General features: G+C 33.8%; 1 protein-coding gene across 6 annotated transcripts in view; it reads left to right on the top strand.

Annotated features, from left to right (window-relative positions):
* The window catches only part of LOC126815159 (cGMP-specific 3',5'-cyclic phosphodiesterase), an 84,892-nt gene extending 65,579 nt beyond the window's left edge, over positions 1-19,313 (top strand). For 4 of the 6 annotated variants that reach the window (XM_056099594.1, XM_056099595.1, XM_056099596.1 and 1 more), the window contains 11 exons: positions 12-158; positions 476-583; positions 1,630-1,739; positions 2,481-2,568; positions 3,130-3,230; positions 3,657-3,734; positions 10,900-11,038; positions 11,442-11,525; positions 11,900-12,002; positions 15,002-15,189; positions 15,525-19,313. In XM_056099594.1, the coding sequence (XP_055955569.1) occupies positions 12-158; positions 476-583; positions 1,630-1,739; positions 2,481-2,568; positions 3,130-3,230; positions 3,657-3,734; positions 10,900-11,038; positions 11,442-11,525; positions 11,900-12,002; positions 15,002-15,189; positions 15,525-15,674 (1,296 nt within the window). In that variant the 3' untranslated portion in view covers positions 15,675-19,313. Of the gene's footprint in view, positions 1-11; positions 159-475; positions 584-1,629; positions 1,740-2,480; positions 2,569-3,129; positions 3,231-3,656; positions 3,735-10,899; positions 11,039-11,441; positions 11,526-11,899; positions 12,003-12,866; positions 12,978-15,001; positions 15,190-15,524 lie in introns of all 6 variants that reach the window. The other 2 variants (XR_007677836.2, XM_050540712.2) reach the window with 2 other exon arrangements.
* The last annotated feature ends 413 nt before the right edge of the window (positions 19,314-19,726 follow it).

Consider the following 19,726-nt stretch of genomic DNA (forward strand, 5'->3'; position numbering starts at 1 on the left):
TATTTTCACAGAAAGATCCATTGCCGTCGGCCGGAGATCTGCGTCTCTACAGTTTTGATTTTGATGATATTCCATTACCTGACGATGGAACATTAAAAGCTGTGATACGAATGTTTACGGATGCTGACGTCATCAATACGTTTAAAATACCGGTGGAGGTAAGGAATAGTTTAGTTTCGCATTTATGACAACATTAAGAGCTGTGTATCCAAGTTAATGTAGTGATATCGTGCTCCAACTAATTGCCTTGTCATTGCTGTAAGTGTGTCGCTGAAGTTACCGGATTTCACCTCCATTCCATTTCCTTGCTAATGACGGTTCTTAAATCCATGTTACTGACAGTAATCGTTTCTAATCTAACTTGTCACCACTTTGATATCACTTGATTGCCATTAGTTTCGTACATTTATACCCACCTAATCCAAGTGCCGCTGGTATATGGAATGATAATAAGATGATTGTATATATTTTGTAGGTTATGTGTCGTTGGATTTGTAGTGTGAAGAAGAATTACCGTCCTGTCACCTATCATAATTGGCGACATGCCTTTAATGTGTGCCAAACCATGTTTACAATGTTATATGTAAGTATAAAGACATCCATTTAGATGTACTTGTATTAAATAAGATTAAGTTTGAATGATCTTAATTGATTGAGATCGAATGACTGTTAGTCGGTTTTATCGATCAGAATCACGTATAACCATTTGCACTAAGATCATATGGTGTTGATCAACAGCATGCTATTGATGATCAAGGTCAGTGATGTTGTTGATCAAAATCAGATGACAAATTCTATGGGATATCGACCATGATCAGATGACATCGTTCGACTAGCATACATGGTGTTTCGACAAAAATCAATGGCGTTTCGACAAAGATTATATTGTGTTTTGACAAAGATCAGATGTTGTTTCGACTAGCAGATGGTGTTTCGAAAAAGATCAGATGGTGTTTCGACAAAGATCAAATGGTGTTTCCACAAAGGTAAAATGGTTTTTCGGCAAAGATCAGATTGTGTTTCGACGAAGATTAGATGGTGTTTCGACTAAGATTAGATTGTGCTTCGACAAAAATCAGATGGTGTTTCGACAAAGATTAGATGGTGTTTCGACTAAACTCAGATAGTGTTTCGACAAAACTCAGATGGTGTTTCGACAATAATCAGATGGTGTTTCGAAGAAAAATTAGATGGTGTTTCGAAGAAAAATTAGATGGTGTTTCGACAAGGATTTTATGGTGCTTCGGCAAACATCAGATGGTGTTTCGGCAGACATCAGATGATGTTTGGACACATAAATAGATGTTTAAACAAACATCAGATGATGTTTCTGACAAACATGAAGAGGTGTTTCGACAAGCGTAAGATGGTGTTTCGACAAACGTCAGATAGTGTTTCTACAAATCATTTAGTAAAGTTGACCAAGACTAGGTGTTGTTTCAACTTGAACAAGATCAGGTGTTGAGAAAGATGTTGGGGCAATAGAAGAAGTTAGTTTTTATTTGATAAAAGTAAATGATCAAAAACAAATGATTCTCAATTTCAATAAAGATGTTGTTCAGATAGCCTCAGATCCGTGTCAACTACAATAATCTCGTCTATAAATACGTCATAATATTTTTCTTTCAGACTGGTGAATTGAGACCAGTATTTGAAGATCTCGAGGTGTTTGCCATGATGGTAGCCTGTTTATGTCATGATTTGGATCATAGAGGTACCAATAATGCATTCCAAGTCAAGTAAGTATTGATCAGTTGGTGTTAATTTTAATTCGTACTTCACGTACTGATGTTCCCCGATCATATAAATAGATTGTACGACGCAAGACAGTGCATGCGTACTATTTCTAAATTCTAGAACACTTACTACCACTTACGTCTCACAAGAAAAATACTGAATGTTTAATCCGATGCATCGCACAAGCTGTGGATATAACTATGACGAAATATTAATATTCTGTCGAAGAGAATTCCTAATGTTTTCTCTGTTTCTGATTTTCCAGATGTTGCTTCGAGGAGAAATATTTTATTAACTTTCTACAACATAATATATGGAGACTTTGAAAATGTTTGATTGTCTGTCTCTTTAATTTTAATCAAGGAAATATCGTCTTCATTAGCCCAATCAGAGCAGAACAGTAGGATGTTAAACCCCATTCCATTTCATTTTAATCAAGACAATCCTATTCCCAGAAAACGAAATCTACAATGCGCGCATGCGCTCAACCGACGGCCGAGCAATTCAAAATCTATTTTTGTAGTGAACATTATAAGTACGGTTTTATATGATTGGAATAAAAACGTATGGCGTTCTTCTTTAAGAAAATCGATTATTGACAATTTCCTGGGTTATTTTCTTCATAAAGAAAAATGAATCTCATGTTATGTTGTAATCAATATTGCTAATAATTATCAATATTTGTGTTTACGACAATATAGAGGTGACGTTCATCTAATGTTAATATTGTATGTATTTTACAGAGTTGCCAGTCCATTAGCTATGTTATACAGTACCTCCGTGCTAGAGCATCATCATTTTGATCATTGCATTATGATACTTAATAGTGAGGTATGTAGATCTTCCATGTTATAATACTAGTAATATGCAAAATTAAAAAGTTAAAAGTAGAAGAAGCTGTTTCTGTCGCTTTCTCTCGGCTTGATTAGTCAAGCAAATAACTCATTAATATTTATACTGCTGAATTAAAGGACAATATTGGTGTCAGTCATTACCACATAGGTGATAGAACTGGTTAAACACGTGTTCCAATTATAATTTTAACACAGAGATCATTGCTACGATAGATGCGTTATGAAGATTTCAAGAAAGGGAAGTGACGAACGCAAAAGGAAAACACGAGTTATCTTCTATATAAATGACGGAAGTGACGAGTGATAACAGATACACGAGCGAATTTCTGCTGACTAATAATTCCTTGAAATATCAAAAGTTGTTATGTGAGGCTGTTGGAGGTCATCTGATAATTCAAAAAAGTAATTGAATGTCACTAGAGAAGGGAAAACGAGACAATAAGTCTTAAAACTTAATCGTGAATAACCTCCCCTGCTTAGTTGGAGGAGTGTCCTTAAAACGTAAACTATACCGTTAAACATGCACTTTCTATTTCAGGGTAACAACATATTTCAGTCTTTATCGCCGACAGAATATAGAAATGCTATTAAAACATTAGAACATGCTATTCTCTCTACAGATTTAGCTTTATATTTTAAGTAAGTATTTAATCGTTACCCTTCCCTGTCAGAGATTTGAATGGAAAAACAGCTTAATTTATTCAGCCTAGTTTGAGTGGACTGTGGCAGTATATTGGATATCTATCTGTTTGGCATGTTTCATGGTGTTATATCAGTGAATTTATATCAGTTCAAAGATCAGTTACAATAATCCTTGGATATATTTTCCAACCTTTTTTCGTGGATTGTTTCCTGTATGGTTAGTTTGTTTTCATCTTACGGCTACCGTTGTTTGAAATATCTGTATATATTGTGTGTCTTGTCCGTGGGTTTGTCTTGTGTAATTGTTTATGCGACACGGGTGTTATTTAAGTAATGCCATAATTGCTGTAATGTAATGATTGTCTTCTCGATTAAAGGATAATTTATTTTTTTGTTTGACGTGCCTCTCGTTTTGTTTTATAGAAAAAGAGGTGATTTCAAGTCGTTGATAGAAAATGGAGAGAAGAAGTTTGATGAACCATATAAAAAAGATTTACTAAAGTAAGTAAACTTTCTTTAAAATGAAAAAGGGATGTTATTTTTCCATTGATGGTTTTATGATCTGAGTTGAGGTTACGGTCCACACCACATACACTAGTTTTTTAGGTCTATCTGTTGGATTGCATCAATGATACACTAAAGACCACTTTCCTGTTTATAGTTTAAATATATAGTAGCCATGGTTACAACGTTTACTCTTTTTGGAACACCTGATACTAATTTACTTTTGGAACACTTATCAAACTGACTAGCTGACTGTTATTACACTGATTACACTGATCTGTGATTTTCTTTAGCATCGCCGGATTTGATTTTAGTTGCTAATTATTGAAATTGGTACGTATTAATAGTGTATCTGAAAGAGAGCCTTATAATTTAACTGTACAGAGATCCATAATGGCAATCAATACGAGTGTTTTTTTAATGTCAACTTGATTAAGGTAGATATGAAATCGAAAGAACATAGAGGATAGTATGTGGGTCCCTCATTAACAGACCCTTTATCTATTCATGTTTATCAACAAGTCATTTTATGTCAATTAAATTGCAATATTATTCGTCAACTCAATCATGTGTCTGATCTATTTTGACAACAAAGAAAGTTGTTCCAGAAATAGATATTCATTCTAATCATCCTGATAATCTTGTATCACCAAATAACAGTTTTTTGTATACATCGATTCATTTGTGACATTAAACATCGTCTTTTAAACATCCTGTTTCTGACTCTGTACCCCCAATCTTATAATGGTTACCGTTTTTGCACAAAATCGTGCCTCTGGGTTTTTGTAAAAAAAAAGATCAGATTAAAATCTCAAAACCGGATAAGCATTTTTTTCATGTTTTCGAACTGCCATAAGCGTCTTCTTGTAAAACACATTAGTTTTGTGGTTATGATATCAGGGTTTCAGTATTAACTCTCGATAACCAGCCGTTGCAAATTATTCAATGGGTTCTCAATTATTTTATTTGTGTATAATATGTATATGTATTATACATTTTGGCCCTTTTCTAGAAGAGGCAATGTAAAAACTGGGCTTCCACTTCAATAAATCTCAGTCTCGATATTTATACCAGTTTTGTATTGAAAATTAGCATTTGGATAACGACCATTTTACAATATATGTTACATACCTAATTTATAAAACAAAATATTATCGACCATTGGGTAAATAATTTTCTCGATAACACCATGAAGAAATTTCACATGAAGAGGTCATATTTTGATGCTCGTAAACATGGCCGACAGTGGCCAAATATATGAAATGCGTCGTCAATTTCAGGTTATATGTGTGCCATGTTTGGACAAATTTAGCATGTCCGGTTATAGTTTGTGGGAAGGAATTTTATCCAAAGATACCAGATAAATATGGCCAATTTCCGTGTATTCCGGTTATTAGTCTGCTGTGATCTACATATTTAGCATCTTCCCTTAGAGATTATCGGTCCACTCGATCTTTAAATATTGTCGATCTAAAATAAGTCAATAGTGATGAATATCACTTTAAAGCCCCTGTATACCAGAATATCAGTTAAGGGCAATTTAAAGAGATCTTTAAATATTGTCGATCTAAAATAAGTCAATAGTGATGAATATCACTTTAAAGCCCCTGTATACCAGAATATCAGTTAAGGGCAATTTAAAGAGACAAAAATTGTCACATCACTTGATATGGGGTCCTCAAAAGCTTTAGTGCCTGGGTTTTTTTGGGGGGTATCTAAATTATGTGCTTGAGATGATACTGAACAATAAAAAATGGATGAAAATAAAAAAATAATGACTGGAATTTGTAACTTTGGAAAATATGAATCAAATGTACCAGTCAACACTGCGCAGCAACAGGGTAAACAACACATCATGGGGAATTACAGTCTCCCTGGGATGCCTGAATATACACTACAACCAAATAGAGTTCAAATGTTGAAAACTATCTTTGTTTTAGCACACCATGTCCATAAAATCAAACTATTATTTTTCTAATATCCTCCATTTTTTTCAAGGGACTACTTTTAGACTTTTTGTATGGAGTACCATCACAAACATCATCTTTTATAGTAAAATATTTTGTAAGAAATTTTATTTCATATTTATTCTAACTCAAAACACCAATAGTCCGCTGTTCAATGTGGTAACGTCAACTGAATGATTGATTGGAAAATACGATGTGTAGCAAATGGTACTCCATAGAAAATAATTTGCCCTACAAAAATTATATTTATATAACAATTGCTATATCAAACCCTCCAAATGCTTATTATTCTAACATAAATTAATAATAAGCTATCCAAAATTTAGAAACAAGCCTTTTTGATAACACCAACACTTGACAACGGAAGCCATGATGGCTTAGATATTGACAGTTCGGTTTTTAGCAATTTTTAGAACGCTCTATATGCATAATGTTAATATTAAAAAAGTGACAGTTCTTGCAAATGAAGGTCAATGGTCTATAATACTACGATTTACCACCCGCTTTCTCGATAACTGAAATGGTGTAAGTCAAAAGATATAATTATACTGCATATTTATTTACCTCCCTGTTTCGTTTTACCGCTTCAAAAGAAGTGCTGCTTACGTCAATAAGTTCATGAATGATTTATTTCTTAATATTATCAAATCACGTAAATGACTCGTCATTTGTAATCTGATATGAATTAATCTTCCGTAGTTGTTTAAATTAAATATTTAAACATTTGTATTTAAAATTAACACTGCTCATTGATAAGTTCAAAGACGTTTCAAATTGGTAAAAGACACGTTTTAAAGAAAAAAAAATTGTTTACGTTTATAAAATGGCAAGCGTATTATTACTAAACTGAATACGGTATAATTGTGTGTATGGTGGTGATGTAAATGAAACCTTTACATATCGATATAATGTTCCGGTAAACTTTGTCAGTTTAACGATTATTCAAATCGCTCGTCAAAAGATATGAAGGATCATTTTCAAGTTTGAAAAGGAAATGGCGGAACCCAACCACATGGTAGCAAGGACGTGGAAATCTCACACAACATGGAAACAAATTGAAAATCTAAGACTTAAGTGTTGTACTACATAGATCAGAGTACCAATAGAGAGTTAATAGCTGTCCTCAACTTTTACCGTTTTATCTGTAGATTTAACCGCGATTGAGCAAAAAAGTGATGAAATTTTAGTTTACATAACACGCGGGTGTACGATTTAAAGGGGTACTGACAGTAAAAAGGTGTATTATGAGTAGTATAGTTTATTTTGAACTTTTGTATCCACTATTCTGTATTGGAAATTAATATGTTCAGCCCTGTTAGTGTCGAGATTGCAACAAGTTGGTGTCACTTTATCGTGCCCTTAAATATTCAATTTTAAGACAATACGCGTTTCAGGGTACTTTTACCACAAATAGCATTCAGGTCCAAACATTGTTCAGATGGATGAACTCTGGCTGAACTTATGGGAATTTAAAGTCACACTTGTTTCGATTCATCTCACACCGCAATCTTTACGTGTCTTAGGCAAAAAAGTAATAATAATTTAGCAATTGTTTTTCGTACAAGCCGGTACTCAGATAGACTTAATTACATAATACCCAAAAAAATGTAATATTTTTTACTTTAATGACACATTCTCATTATTGAATTAAAAATTGTACCATAAGGTAGTCCCGAAATAACCTAATTTGTGTCGAGTGGACTTTTAGCCCCATTCTTTCTCTATCTCAACTTGTAGTGTCTTTAATCAGCTACTATAGAATGTGAGCAATTTATATTATATAAAGAGTGCGGGCTTGTCTTGTATAATATCTAGTAGACAACTAATTGGCTGGTAACCGCCAGCTCATTATATGTATTGTTTTTACCGATAAACCATCAATTAAACAACTAATGATATATTAGCTAAACATAGACTAATACAGAAAAATCCCCGTCGTCATGGTAATGAGGTTGTTTTGATTGATTAATAAATTGAAAACAATGTACGAAATCAATATGAGATATGTTATCAAATGAACTCGAAATTTTTACGCAAACAATCTCAAACTAATTCATCACACCTGCAGCAAAAAGATAGCAACTAGCTTCTGATCTATCACTGTGAAAAAAAAACGAATTTCATTAGAATATCACTAACGCAACGGAAATGAACACAAAGGCTAGGTGATTTATGATACTAAAAAGGTGACGGTGTTAATTATCTACCGGTTACGAGTATTATTATGAAAAGTGTCGTGATAGAAATATCAGCTTCACTTACACAACAATCGTTTTTACCATAGTGACAGGCTTTCGTCCATTACTAGATAGATTAAAATATAATAATAGCAACATGAGACGCTGTTGTTACAGCCTGCAGGGGGGTGGGGCTATTATAAATGATGGTTGCTCCCAGACTCGGGTAGGCCGGGTGGTGATGCTAGTCACTTTGATTTGACCTTAATCTCGTCCAACATCGTGAATTACTGCCAATGGGAAATGAGTCACCACAATGCTATATGATAGTATGTAATTTATGGCAATCCATCATGGAGGGTGTCGGAGCCGAATTAGTCTAGTGGCAGGATGAAGACTATGTTGCGGAAATACCTACTGATACTCCTAACGTTACCAGGATGATCATTAACCCTGCTCAATCAACTACGCCTGGGCGAAACGATAAACCCCACACGGCAAGGTGTTCAGGCAAATGTCGAAGAACAATAAGAAAGGGTAATCTTTCTCCTTACACTGGGGAGTGATAATGTTGTGAACAAAAGACACAATTTATCACTCTCAGAAAGAATATTGGTACCTATAACTACTATACGACACTGGGTGTTAATTCAACATCTGATCCAGTGTGGCAAAAGGTAGACAACTATATGAATGATACGGCAAGACCGGCTGGTCCACCGCACCAACAGCTGGTTATAAGTAAAGTTCAGAACTGGCGAAAATATCTACAAATGAGGAAACAACGCTAGCCTAGACCTGTAGCTAAAGAGGGGGGGGGGGGGCAGGGAACAAGGGGACGGGGGACAGCTGGCCTCCCCACTGAAAAAAATCCATTGGACGCCCCATAAATCCGTGTGACATTTGTTGGGCGCCCTCGGCGAGATTTGCGGGACGCCCAACCAATGTTACATGGTTTTATGGGCGCTTCGCCAATCATGTATTTATATATGAGGCGCCCCCTAAACAGTGAGGCGACTCATAATGAATCACATGATTAACACCACAACTTGATTGATGGGGCGTCCAAAACGGTGTGATCTTTGGGGTGCCTTATCCATAATGACATGGTTGGTGGGACGCCCCCAGAAGCCCTTGCCCCCCCCCCCCCCTTATCCCCAACATTTTTGGCCTAGCTACGGGTCCGTAGCCAAACCTCAGAACGACATCGACCAGCAAAAAACACAGTTCAGGTGGAAGTCAAGTTCTACATGCTGGCAGACAACTCTTCTAAGATTGTTTTGACTTATTTAAAACCTCTTGGCGTAAGAGAGAGATATATATTGTCTGGGATGTACTGCATCGGTAAACCCAATGCCGAAAGCAGAAACAGGTAACGCACGGGAAATGGGTTTCAATTATAAGCATTTGATCTCGAGCCTAATTCGATTGTGCTTAGACTGGATTCGATTCGATTCGGAGCGCGTAGAACACTTCTAATTTCAACACCACCAGCACTAGGAGAAATACTGTTAAAAATGTCTTATCACGGGAAAACCTAAATTACATTTTTATTGTATTATGATGACTGTTATAATCCCTTGATACATGCCATTATGAAAGCGTTACCAATTTTCTTTCCTTCGATGTGTTTACAACCGAACGTTTTTATCATCGTGTATAAATCGTTGATCTGTTGGCTATTCTGTGGATTTTTATATGAATAAAGCACGCATCTATTATTTTAAAAAGATTCATGCAGATTCACAATGATTAATTGAACTATCTCACATACAAAATAATAACCATTTTCTCATATGAACGGTTATTCGTAATACATAAAATCGCCTGCTTACCCAATATTAACAATATTCAATCGCGCTAATATCTGAATACCATTTCCATTTTCTACCACATTAAAACAAAACACGAGTTTCTACCATTTGATATTATTACGGTAGTAATCTGCTAATGAAACGACAGTCAAATCGGTCACCGTGCAATTCTGGCATTCTCTTCCAGATTACTAGCGACTCTATTACGAATTAAATGCACATTTGCATGTTTTACGAAATCATCTTCTTCGTTAATGGCTTCAACCCTGCCACCCTATCTTATAATCATATGAATATTAAGTAAATTTTAATATCATCAAGAAACTCGCTTCAGATTATAGCGCGATAAAACCAATACATCAAGTCTTAAATGGATATTGAAAGCTTAACTAAAGAAAGATTAAGGAGAAATTGGACTTGCCAACATTAATTTGATGTGAAGAATTCGTTTAGATAAGCCATAAACTCTAGCAGAACTCATTAGCGTTAGTATTAAATACTAGCAACTTTGCTATATGAAATCCATCAATCAGCTTACATATTGGTCATCGCCTTTTATCAAAATCTTCTTTAGTATTTTCCACGAATTAACCTATGAAACGCAGAAATTTTTGTTTAAGAGTTCAAATCTTACTAATTTTGTGATATGAACATTTCATGCCATTAAGAAAATGAAATGATTAAAGGACGAGTCTCGTATGTTTTAGTAAATACAACTAGTTAGTTGTGTGTGAAAGTCTCTTGAGAATTGGTTTCCTAAAGTCTCTTGGGGGAACCTTTTTCATAACGTTTCTTGGGGAAATCTTTTTCGTAAAATCTCTTGGGGTCCTTTTTTTCTACAGCCTCTTTAGATTCTTTATACCAATCTTATGGAGATATGAGATACGTTTGCGAAGACAAACCTGCTTTCAGTTACCATGTGGTGTTGTTGCTGATTCCCCAAATTCCCCAAATGCTGTATACTTGCATTGGTAACAAGTTCTAACAACCCATGCAACGGAAAATGAAATCCTTTAATGAAATATGTATAGCTGGTTGATCATTTTAGAAGGGCCTAGTATTTTGTTTTGGAACGTTCCGAAACCGTACAACACGAAGTGATATCAGATGTTCCAGAAAGTTTATTCATGCGAACATGTACAATACAGAGCATAAAGACCTAAACTATTATAAAGTTAAATATTTTTGTTTTTGTATTTAACAGAGCTATGATGATGACAGCATGTGATGTGGCAGCTATAACTAAACCATGGGAAGTACAGCAACAGGTAGCACAGCTTGTAGCTAATGAGTTCTTTGAACAGGGTGATCTAGAAAAAACACAATTAGGAGAAAAGCCTATGGTAAATAACAGTTTATTTCTCGTGGAACCTTAAATATTTACATTGTTAGATAGTAATTCATATCAATAAAAAATGGCTGTAACTTAAAGGGAAAGTAGTGCTTGGTGACCTTCGCTGATTTGTAAAAATATACTTTTCGATTTGCCTTGATTTTACATATGCAGAGATACAGAGTCCTATACATTAGTGGTTTTCTAGGAGTAAGCAGAGATTGTGCAAAACGAGTGGCTCTTGCAGTAGGCCATTGTTTGGATTTTAGAGAATTACGTCAGTCTAAGACTATTTTAAACTAGATATTTCATAAAATCAATTACACCTGTTTCCTTGTGGCTATCGTGGAGTTGGGTGGCCGAATGGTTAACGCGTGTATACAGAGATTAAATAATAATTAAACATATTTCAGCCTATGATGGATAGAGATAAAAAAGACGAACTCCCAAAGATGCAAGTTGGATTTATAGATGCTATATGTTTACCTGTATATAAGGTAAATAAACTTTACTTACTTAAGGCGTTAAATGTATTACATCAGTTCTTATATTATTCTATTTAGAGTAATTCATATATGTACTGAAATTGCATTATCAAGTTTTGAAATTCATTTAGAATAAAGCATTTGTCATCCCAATAGTATGTCTAAAATTTGGAGTATTAAATCATGAAAGCAATCATAGCAGCTGGTGTTTCTAAATAGAATAATATATCATTTTGAATTAAAATCAAAATCTTGAAGAAGAAATTCGTTATATGTCTATTTTTTTTAAAATTATGATTTTAAAGTTTGAAGTGGAATTAATTCTCATAATATATTTTTCTAATGTCCTTCACATTTTCTTTTTATGCTTATCTCAATCTTTTAAGATGTTTTGTGACATATGGCCCAAGTTGGAACCGTTGTATACTGGTTGTCAGACAAACAAAATTCATTGGCAAGACATGTCTGAAACAGCCAGTATTCATTCTGGTTAGGTGATATAACGTTTCTTATTCCTATAGACGTCGTGGCACTAGGCACAAGCACTATCAAATAATACATAGAGCTTTAAAGTAAGGGCTTTTTGTAGAGCTATTTGAAGAGAAAAACTAGTGTTGCCAAGCAACAAGATGGCTGTCAGATTTTATGGCTAGTTGAGAGTGTCACATAAAACACTATGAATGTATGTGCATGCAAGCTTCTTATATGTCACAAACTTGCCTGCTTTATCTGTCTTGTTTCGTATCTCTTTCCTAACCGTTTTCCCGGCCTGAATTTCTTCGTCTGTATATGCCATTTTGCTGTCCTTTAATATTTATAATCCCCAAGTAAGCTTTTCTTCTGTGATCTTTTTCATTCTCGTTCACCTTACTCCCATTTCTTCTGACTTTTCATTATCTATTGCTCGTGTCATTACTCTCTCCCTCTCTCTCCCTCTCTCTCTTTCTTTTAATTATAGTACTTTATACTATATATTTATATTTACTAGTCCTTAATACAGCTCTCTCTCTCTCTCTGTCTCCCCCTCTCTCTCTCTCTCTCTCAATCCTTAATTGTTCTCTGAAACCTTAATAATTGTACCTACTGTTTTAAACATGTCTTTCTTTCTCCTCCCTTTGTCTTTAACTCGACCCCCTACACCCAGTAATGTATCCTGTATTACAGTGTTAAAGTGACATTTTGCTGCAGAAAAAAACGTTGAATGTCTGAATGTAATGAACTTGAGGATATATTGATTTAAAAAAAGAAGTTATTTTCTTAGGTATAATGTCTCTTTAAAACTGTATGATGCGATTAAAGCTTGATTTATATTGTATATTAAGCGCGAACAAACTGAATTTTATTTTTCGACAGTTATTTGCTGATATGAATCCTAAACTGGAACCTTTGTATGGCGGATGTTTACAGAACCGAACTCATTGGGACAACATGGATAAAGCGACTAAAGAACAAGGTGCCACCGAGGTCTAGCTATTTTCTGTCCCCCCATATACATTGGAAAATAGCAGTTTTTTTCTAACTTTTTTTATAACCCTTTATTTATAACCCTTTATACAGTCTATATTTATCTATTTAGAAGAAAAATCAAACTCTGTTGTCCGTGACCCGACAAGAATAAGAGATTCTCTGATTACGTTAATTAACTATGGTTTGAAAAAAATCTGATCATCTTGTGTATAATTTAGCACCATTAATTGAGTCAAAAACAATGGACGTTCAACGGTGCAGTGTTGTGATCATATTCGTAGTATTCACAGCATTAATTAAAATATCCTGCTTATTAGTTTCTTTAGGAATTCTATTTTTGGCCCAAGGTGATCTGAATATCACGATAGATAATATAATAATTAAAGGTCATAGACGACAGAGTTCGGTTAAATCTGCCACTGCAGTTGTATTAAACGAACAGAAAATCTTAATTTGGTTTAATGCGATTAGATTATGATTAGAACTATGTCACTGGTTGTACACAATTTAATTTGATAACATTGATTTGAGTATCTTCGTGAATATCATGAATTCACCTAATGATGCCCATCGTGACCAAAAGATATTGAATATTAATCATCGTCGATGATAATGACATTGGCGTCTTGATATTCTAATCATGAATGGTATCATTAGATCTTTAATCAGTAATTATCGCACGAAATTAAGATTTTTAATAAGATGATTTATTTCTCTGTTATTGATATTCATTACTAAAATTGATAACCAGTATATTACATAACTCTATTTAAAACTGTATTTAATTTCTTCATTCCATTGTTGTCTTGTTTCTCTTTTATAACTTTATTGATCTGTGGCGTCCAGGTAAACTTTTAATTCCAACACGAATCGCAATTGATTTTACGATCGAGATTTTTTTTTTATTATTTATTAACGAGAAAATGTAACAATAATCATTTTAATACGAGGGAATATTTAAAGAGGCGTAAGCACTTTCGAGTTTTCATTGGTTGGTGAGACAATTCTGTCAAGTTATAGATGTTTTCAAATTTCAATTTACGAGATTCACAGATTTTATTAGTGATTTTGAAGAGATTTAACGAACGCTTGGGTCTAAGGTTATTTTTGATATTAAATATATTATTTAAACTTAGTCAAATTTATTTTCATCGTGAGAGTGATTAATGTCACTTTAAATACTATTTAGAACATTTTATGTGGTAACCAATGTTTCAACAATTTCATGAAAATAGTCATCGTCCAATTATAAAAGAGTGTGTGCGTTTGTGTGGGGTGGGGGTTAAGGTACAAACACGTAGAATTTGCTGGTGTAACTTTTAATATTCAGCAATAACTTGTCATAATTCTGTTTTTAGTAATTAATCTGATTTACTGATTTACATAATGACTTATACTTGCTTCTGGGGGGTTGGATGGCCGAATGGTTAGGGCGTGTGCGTTGTATCGCAAGGTCTCGTCGAGTCATCTGGTGTGGTTTCGATTCCCCGGTTGTACGTGACAAAGAGTAGGGTCACCTGTCGAACCTCCGGTCCCCCCACCCCCACTGCTAAAGACCCCTACGCGCAATGGATTATAGTTAATTAATACTGAACCATGTGTTAGTCCCGAAGTGACCTTGTTTGTGTCGAGTGGACGTTAAATCCTCCCTCCCTCCCTCTCTCTCTCTCTCTCTCTCTCTCTCTCCTTGCTGCTAGTCAATTACCTATATACTGTGTTCTAAACATTAGAAACCCATGTGACCCGAGAAAACCGTATAAAGAATACGAGAAATTCACATGGAGATTATAGCTTCTGAGACTTTAAGTATGTCTGTTAATTTAAATATGATAGCACTGTGAATATTATATAAAAAAAACAAACGTTAATATTATAGGTGTTCCATGCATTTTGTGTATTAAATACAAAATGTAAATAACAAGTGTACCACTTTTCATAGACTGTCAATAATTAACTCATTAGCTGTGCGATTTTGATGCTTTGAATGTGATTTATGAAAAAAAAAATATTTTCATTTATAGCCAAAGAACTCGAAAAACCAAAAGTTGAAGCACAGCCACAAGAAAACAACAAAAGTGAAGTAGAAGAGAAACGTAAAGTTATAAAGCCGGAAGTTGAGGATGTAAATAAAACTAATGTACATAATACTAAAACCAGTTTACCTACACATTCACCTAATGGCATCATTATTCAAACAACTAAATCACAAGTATGTTTATAATATACACAATAATAACACATCCTTGTAAACTATATTATATAGTCTTTAAACGTTTTCAAATGTAACCAATGACGACCTAGTAAACAAATCAAAACAGCTGTAAGGTCAACGACTTTCTGTGATTTATAGAAATAACACACAATTATATCATACAATAATCAAACGATTTTGAAATTGTGAATCTTCTGTGGATTTCCCTTCGGGTCATGTGTTGCTATTGTGGTTTGCCTCTTATTAATTAGTGTCTTTGTCTATTAAGCTCTGATCTGAAATTGCATGTCATTATTTGATTACAAGATTCACTCTTTTCAATTATTTTGCAGATCACCGATCACCACCATCACTCTAAATCACAGCACTCCAGTTCTAAAGCACATGCGTCTAAAATGGCACTCGACGATCACACACCGTGTAAAATACAGAATGGTTCGCATTCCAAAAAACAAAAAAGTGGATTTTGTGTAATAACTTGACATACTTATTAATTTAATTCAATTTATGAAATCTAACTGCTATTGAAGTCTGTATTATACAAATCAGCACAAATATATGTTTCCAATCACATTTATGTTTGATGTTTAACAGGTTGGTCTAAGTAGCAATCCCTGGATCAACCCTTATTAACTAGTCACGTAACACAAATTGTACACAAATGCGCCCTGAATAATTAGGGTAGACTCGGAAATGTTTAAAGACGGTGATAATGCTTCGCTGCTCTCATCTGAGACAGACGGACCAGGCATGGAAGGAAAACGGAATTGATGATGACCGGGTTGCAATCTGAATCGCTAAAATTATCAAATTTATCAATAGATGTTTACTGATTTACAGTATATTGACTCGTTGTACGTCAGTGCCAATCTGCAATATCCTTAAGACGAAGGAGTGAGAAATTTCACCTAAAAGCAATACCTTTTTATGTTGGGTAGTCCTTTGATTTCTGTGCATATGTGACGCGTTAAGTTAAGAATAGAGATTTCAGGACAGAAGTTCTATAAGTCTTCTAATCTGGAAGTAAGATTAAGTGTACAGTGTCAGTGTCAGTGTATATGATGTTGGTGCCAACAACAGAATCAATATGCATGTATTGCTAATACTTGGAAATTAATATGATTAAAGGGACAATAACACTCTTGCTGGCTTGAAAGCTCCAGAAAATAAATAATATCTCTATCTAAGTACTAGATGTTTAAGTGTCCTACCTGTTGTGTAAATTATCCATTACATCCAATTTTACTTGTCCAGAGGGTTCGAAAATATTTTTAAATTGAAGTTTCATTTGAAAAGGTTTACGTTAGACGTTTCAAACCATTATGTTGAATTTTTTAAAATTTTTAAATAAGGTGTGTTAAGATGAAATTTGTATCATCAATTAATTGAAATATTCTAAAATAGTACAATTTGTTGACCAGAATAAAGATTGGGACATATTATTCAGTTACAACAAGAGTGGTATTGAGCCTTTAAAACACGGATAGAATTTCTTTTCGTTTTCCTTTTTGTAGTTCGCATTTGAAAGATGAGCCAGAATATTATATAAAAACGAAACGAAATTCGTATCTGTATAATGAATGCTGTACGGTGTAACATTGATTAGATATTTGTTTGAAAAACATGGAAAGTCACGTTTTTCTTAATCAAAATGAACAAAGATTACTTATAATAAATAAGATAACAAATAAGAAAGGTAATTGAAAAAAAAAATATATGTGATTTTTTGGAGAAAAAGGAACTATACAAAGCAATTAAAGATAATTCACATACATATGTAATTATACATCTTAAATGAGAACATTTCTTTTGTGAGATTATTATATGGTTCTGTATAAGTTTTCGTATTACATATCAGAATAATTATAATATTATATGTAGTTAATGTACATTTACACGACAGTGTCTCATATTTTGTCTTTTAGACCCAAACCTATCCATTGTGTTCATAATAAACATTCAGTTATCTAAATAATTAATCAGTCTATTATATGACGGGATTGAGGGGTATGAATCCTACGTGTCCACTATTGTTTGCTATAATAGTTCAAAAATAGATAATGAAAATATTGAATATAATGAAAATTTCATTCAACCTGAGCGAAGTTATGAGTTTTGGAAGATATAGCGTAGATTTTTTATTATCGTAGCAACGGTACTAGACAAACAAGACTAGAGGGTTGATTATGGGTTTGTCGTTTTATTAAATGTCTAAATAATAATTTATATAACATCTGAAGCCAAAATAAAGACCTGTCATGTGCAGATTTAACGCTCACATAATTCATCTTTAAGAAAATAAAATATTATGGTGTAATTCAGTCCAATATTTTAGAAATGAATGAAATGAAATGGGGTTTAACGTCCTACTGTTCTGCTCCTATGCTGGGCTAATGAAGACGGGCATACGCCATACAGTGTGCTATGAGAGAAATTTTGCCCGGGCAGCGGCACTATCGCCTACTCTTATATCGAATTCCAATTGCCAAGGGATCTTTTACGTGCATTCCAATGTATGCACGGGACCTCGGTTTTTCGTATCATCCGAAGGACTAGACAGCTGTCCTTGTCAGGCCCTCCGCCCTGCATCACTGACAAGGGGGAACCAATATTTTAGACGATCAGTCACAGGTATATAAAGAAATAAATCTTTGAAGAACTAATCCATCCACGAAAAATCAAATTTTCTTCCAAACCAGTGCATCAATATTATTCTGTAAAGAAAACATTTTTGAAATAGAGATATATATATTTTTAAAAAGAACTCTTTTTTTCCTTCTTATATTTTGTTCGGCACGTTAATTGATGGGACAAGAGGCAAAGCGGGTTCATTGCTTTTCCGCGCAGACTTGTTTTGTGTATTCAATGACAAAGTTCATATATATTCGCTAAAATAATATGTTGATATATAAAATGCATTTACTATTTTCTTATATTAAGTATTATTGTAGATATTATGTAGAATTTATATTGTCAATTAATGTATAGGCTTATTCATTTATGTGTATAAATGATTTGTTTTAAATAGATACCCAATTCGTTTTTGTTCATAGTTATTATTATTTTGTTCATAGTTATTATTATTTTGTTCATAGTTATTATTATTTTTATTATCATTATTTCTTACTTTATAAATCAAATTCTGTGATATTAAATGTTTAAGCGTATAGTGTACATTCTGAGTTCTTGTGTTAAACCATTTACACAAACTGAGTTTATACTAGAATTTAAAAAGAGATTAATTAGGAGAATTTTACTGCAAAACGGGAATCTTAATTGGTTCCTATTAATCAGTATTACTTGTGACAAAATCCATGAAAATAAGGGTAATACACCTTTAAACAATAAACCTGTCTAAGATAAACCACATTAATACCCACTATACTGTGATCATATCAACTTGAAGTGCAATATATATTTCACTAATATCATAGTTAATATCTATATTTAGTACTTGTAGATAACATTATGTCAAATACTACTCTAGTATTTAGGAATTACAAGAAATATTAGAACATAAAATTGTTTCGATTAATAGCATTTATTTAATTAAATGTCCATCCTATAGGAATTTCACACATTCGTATGTCAAAATACTAGTATATCCAAGGCATATAGCAGCTCTACATTGCGGGATAGTGTGCTAATGAACTGCTATTTAAGCCAACAATACGTTCCTTTCACGTTTAATAACATAATATTGAAGGCGATCCCCCAGGAACCCGACACCATTAAGCTGCGCTTTCCCACGGCGAGTAAATATGGAAATTTCAAGGTATGAATGGATATAGTTCGCTGGACCTTTGAATTGAAATGGAATAAAATGGGGCTTAACGCCCTACTGTTTTGCACCGACTGGGATAATGATGTTTTGTAATACATTAATACTGTTTAATCTGAACAGATGTCTTATGTCGAGTTTAATAATACAGATAGCGATAAAATACAGACTCTGGTGGTTTAAAATGTTTATACTTGTAATTAATTAGTTTTAATAATGCTATTATTTTTGTTGTTGATATTATGCAGGGTATGCACCTTTAATGTTAACTTATGATAAAACAATGTTATACATTGTACCCACAAGGAACACGAGGAATAAATATTATCACAATAACTTATTTTCATTTTTATACTCCTAGATGTATTATGAACATATGATGTCATCACACATGTCTGTCTGTCGGAACAGGGGGGCGGAGTGGGATAACCAGTGAGCTTTATATCATTGAGACAAATTTAGTGCTTTCCGTGCCCGGTTTGTATACATGAAAGATGTGTGTGTCGTGTGAAGAGGGGGGGGGCATGTATAACCTCGTGAGTTTTCCCTTGGTTCGTGGGTTTCCTGTCATTCCTAAAAAAAAAGGCAAGGGAATTGTTGAAATAAAGATATACCACCACCTCTTTGGTCTTGTATCCACTTTCAACTACCATTACTTACCAACATTAATGGAAGTGGTATATACAGTTAGGAAGTCAATATTATTCATAGTGAGCCCTACCATATTCAATCATTCCATACAAGATAATAATC

Source organism: Patella vulgata, chromosome 3 (genome assembly GCF_932274485.2).
Source record: "Patella vulgata chromosome 3, xgPatVulg1.2, whole genome shotgun sequence".
Taxonomy (NCBI): domain Eukaryota; kingdom Metazoa; phylum Mollusca; class Gastropoda; family Patellidae; genus Patella; species Patella vulgata.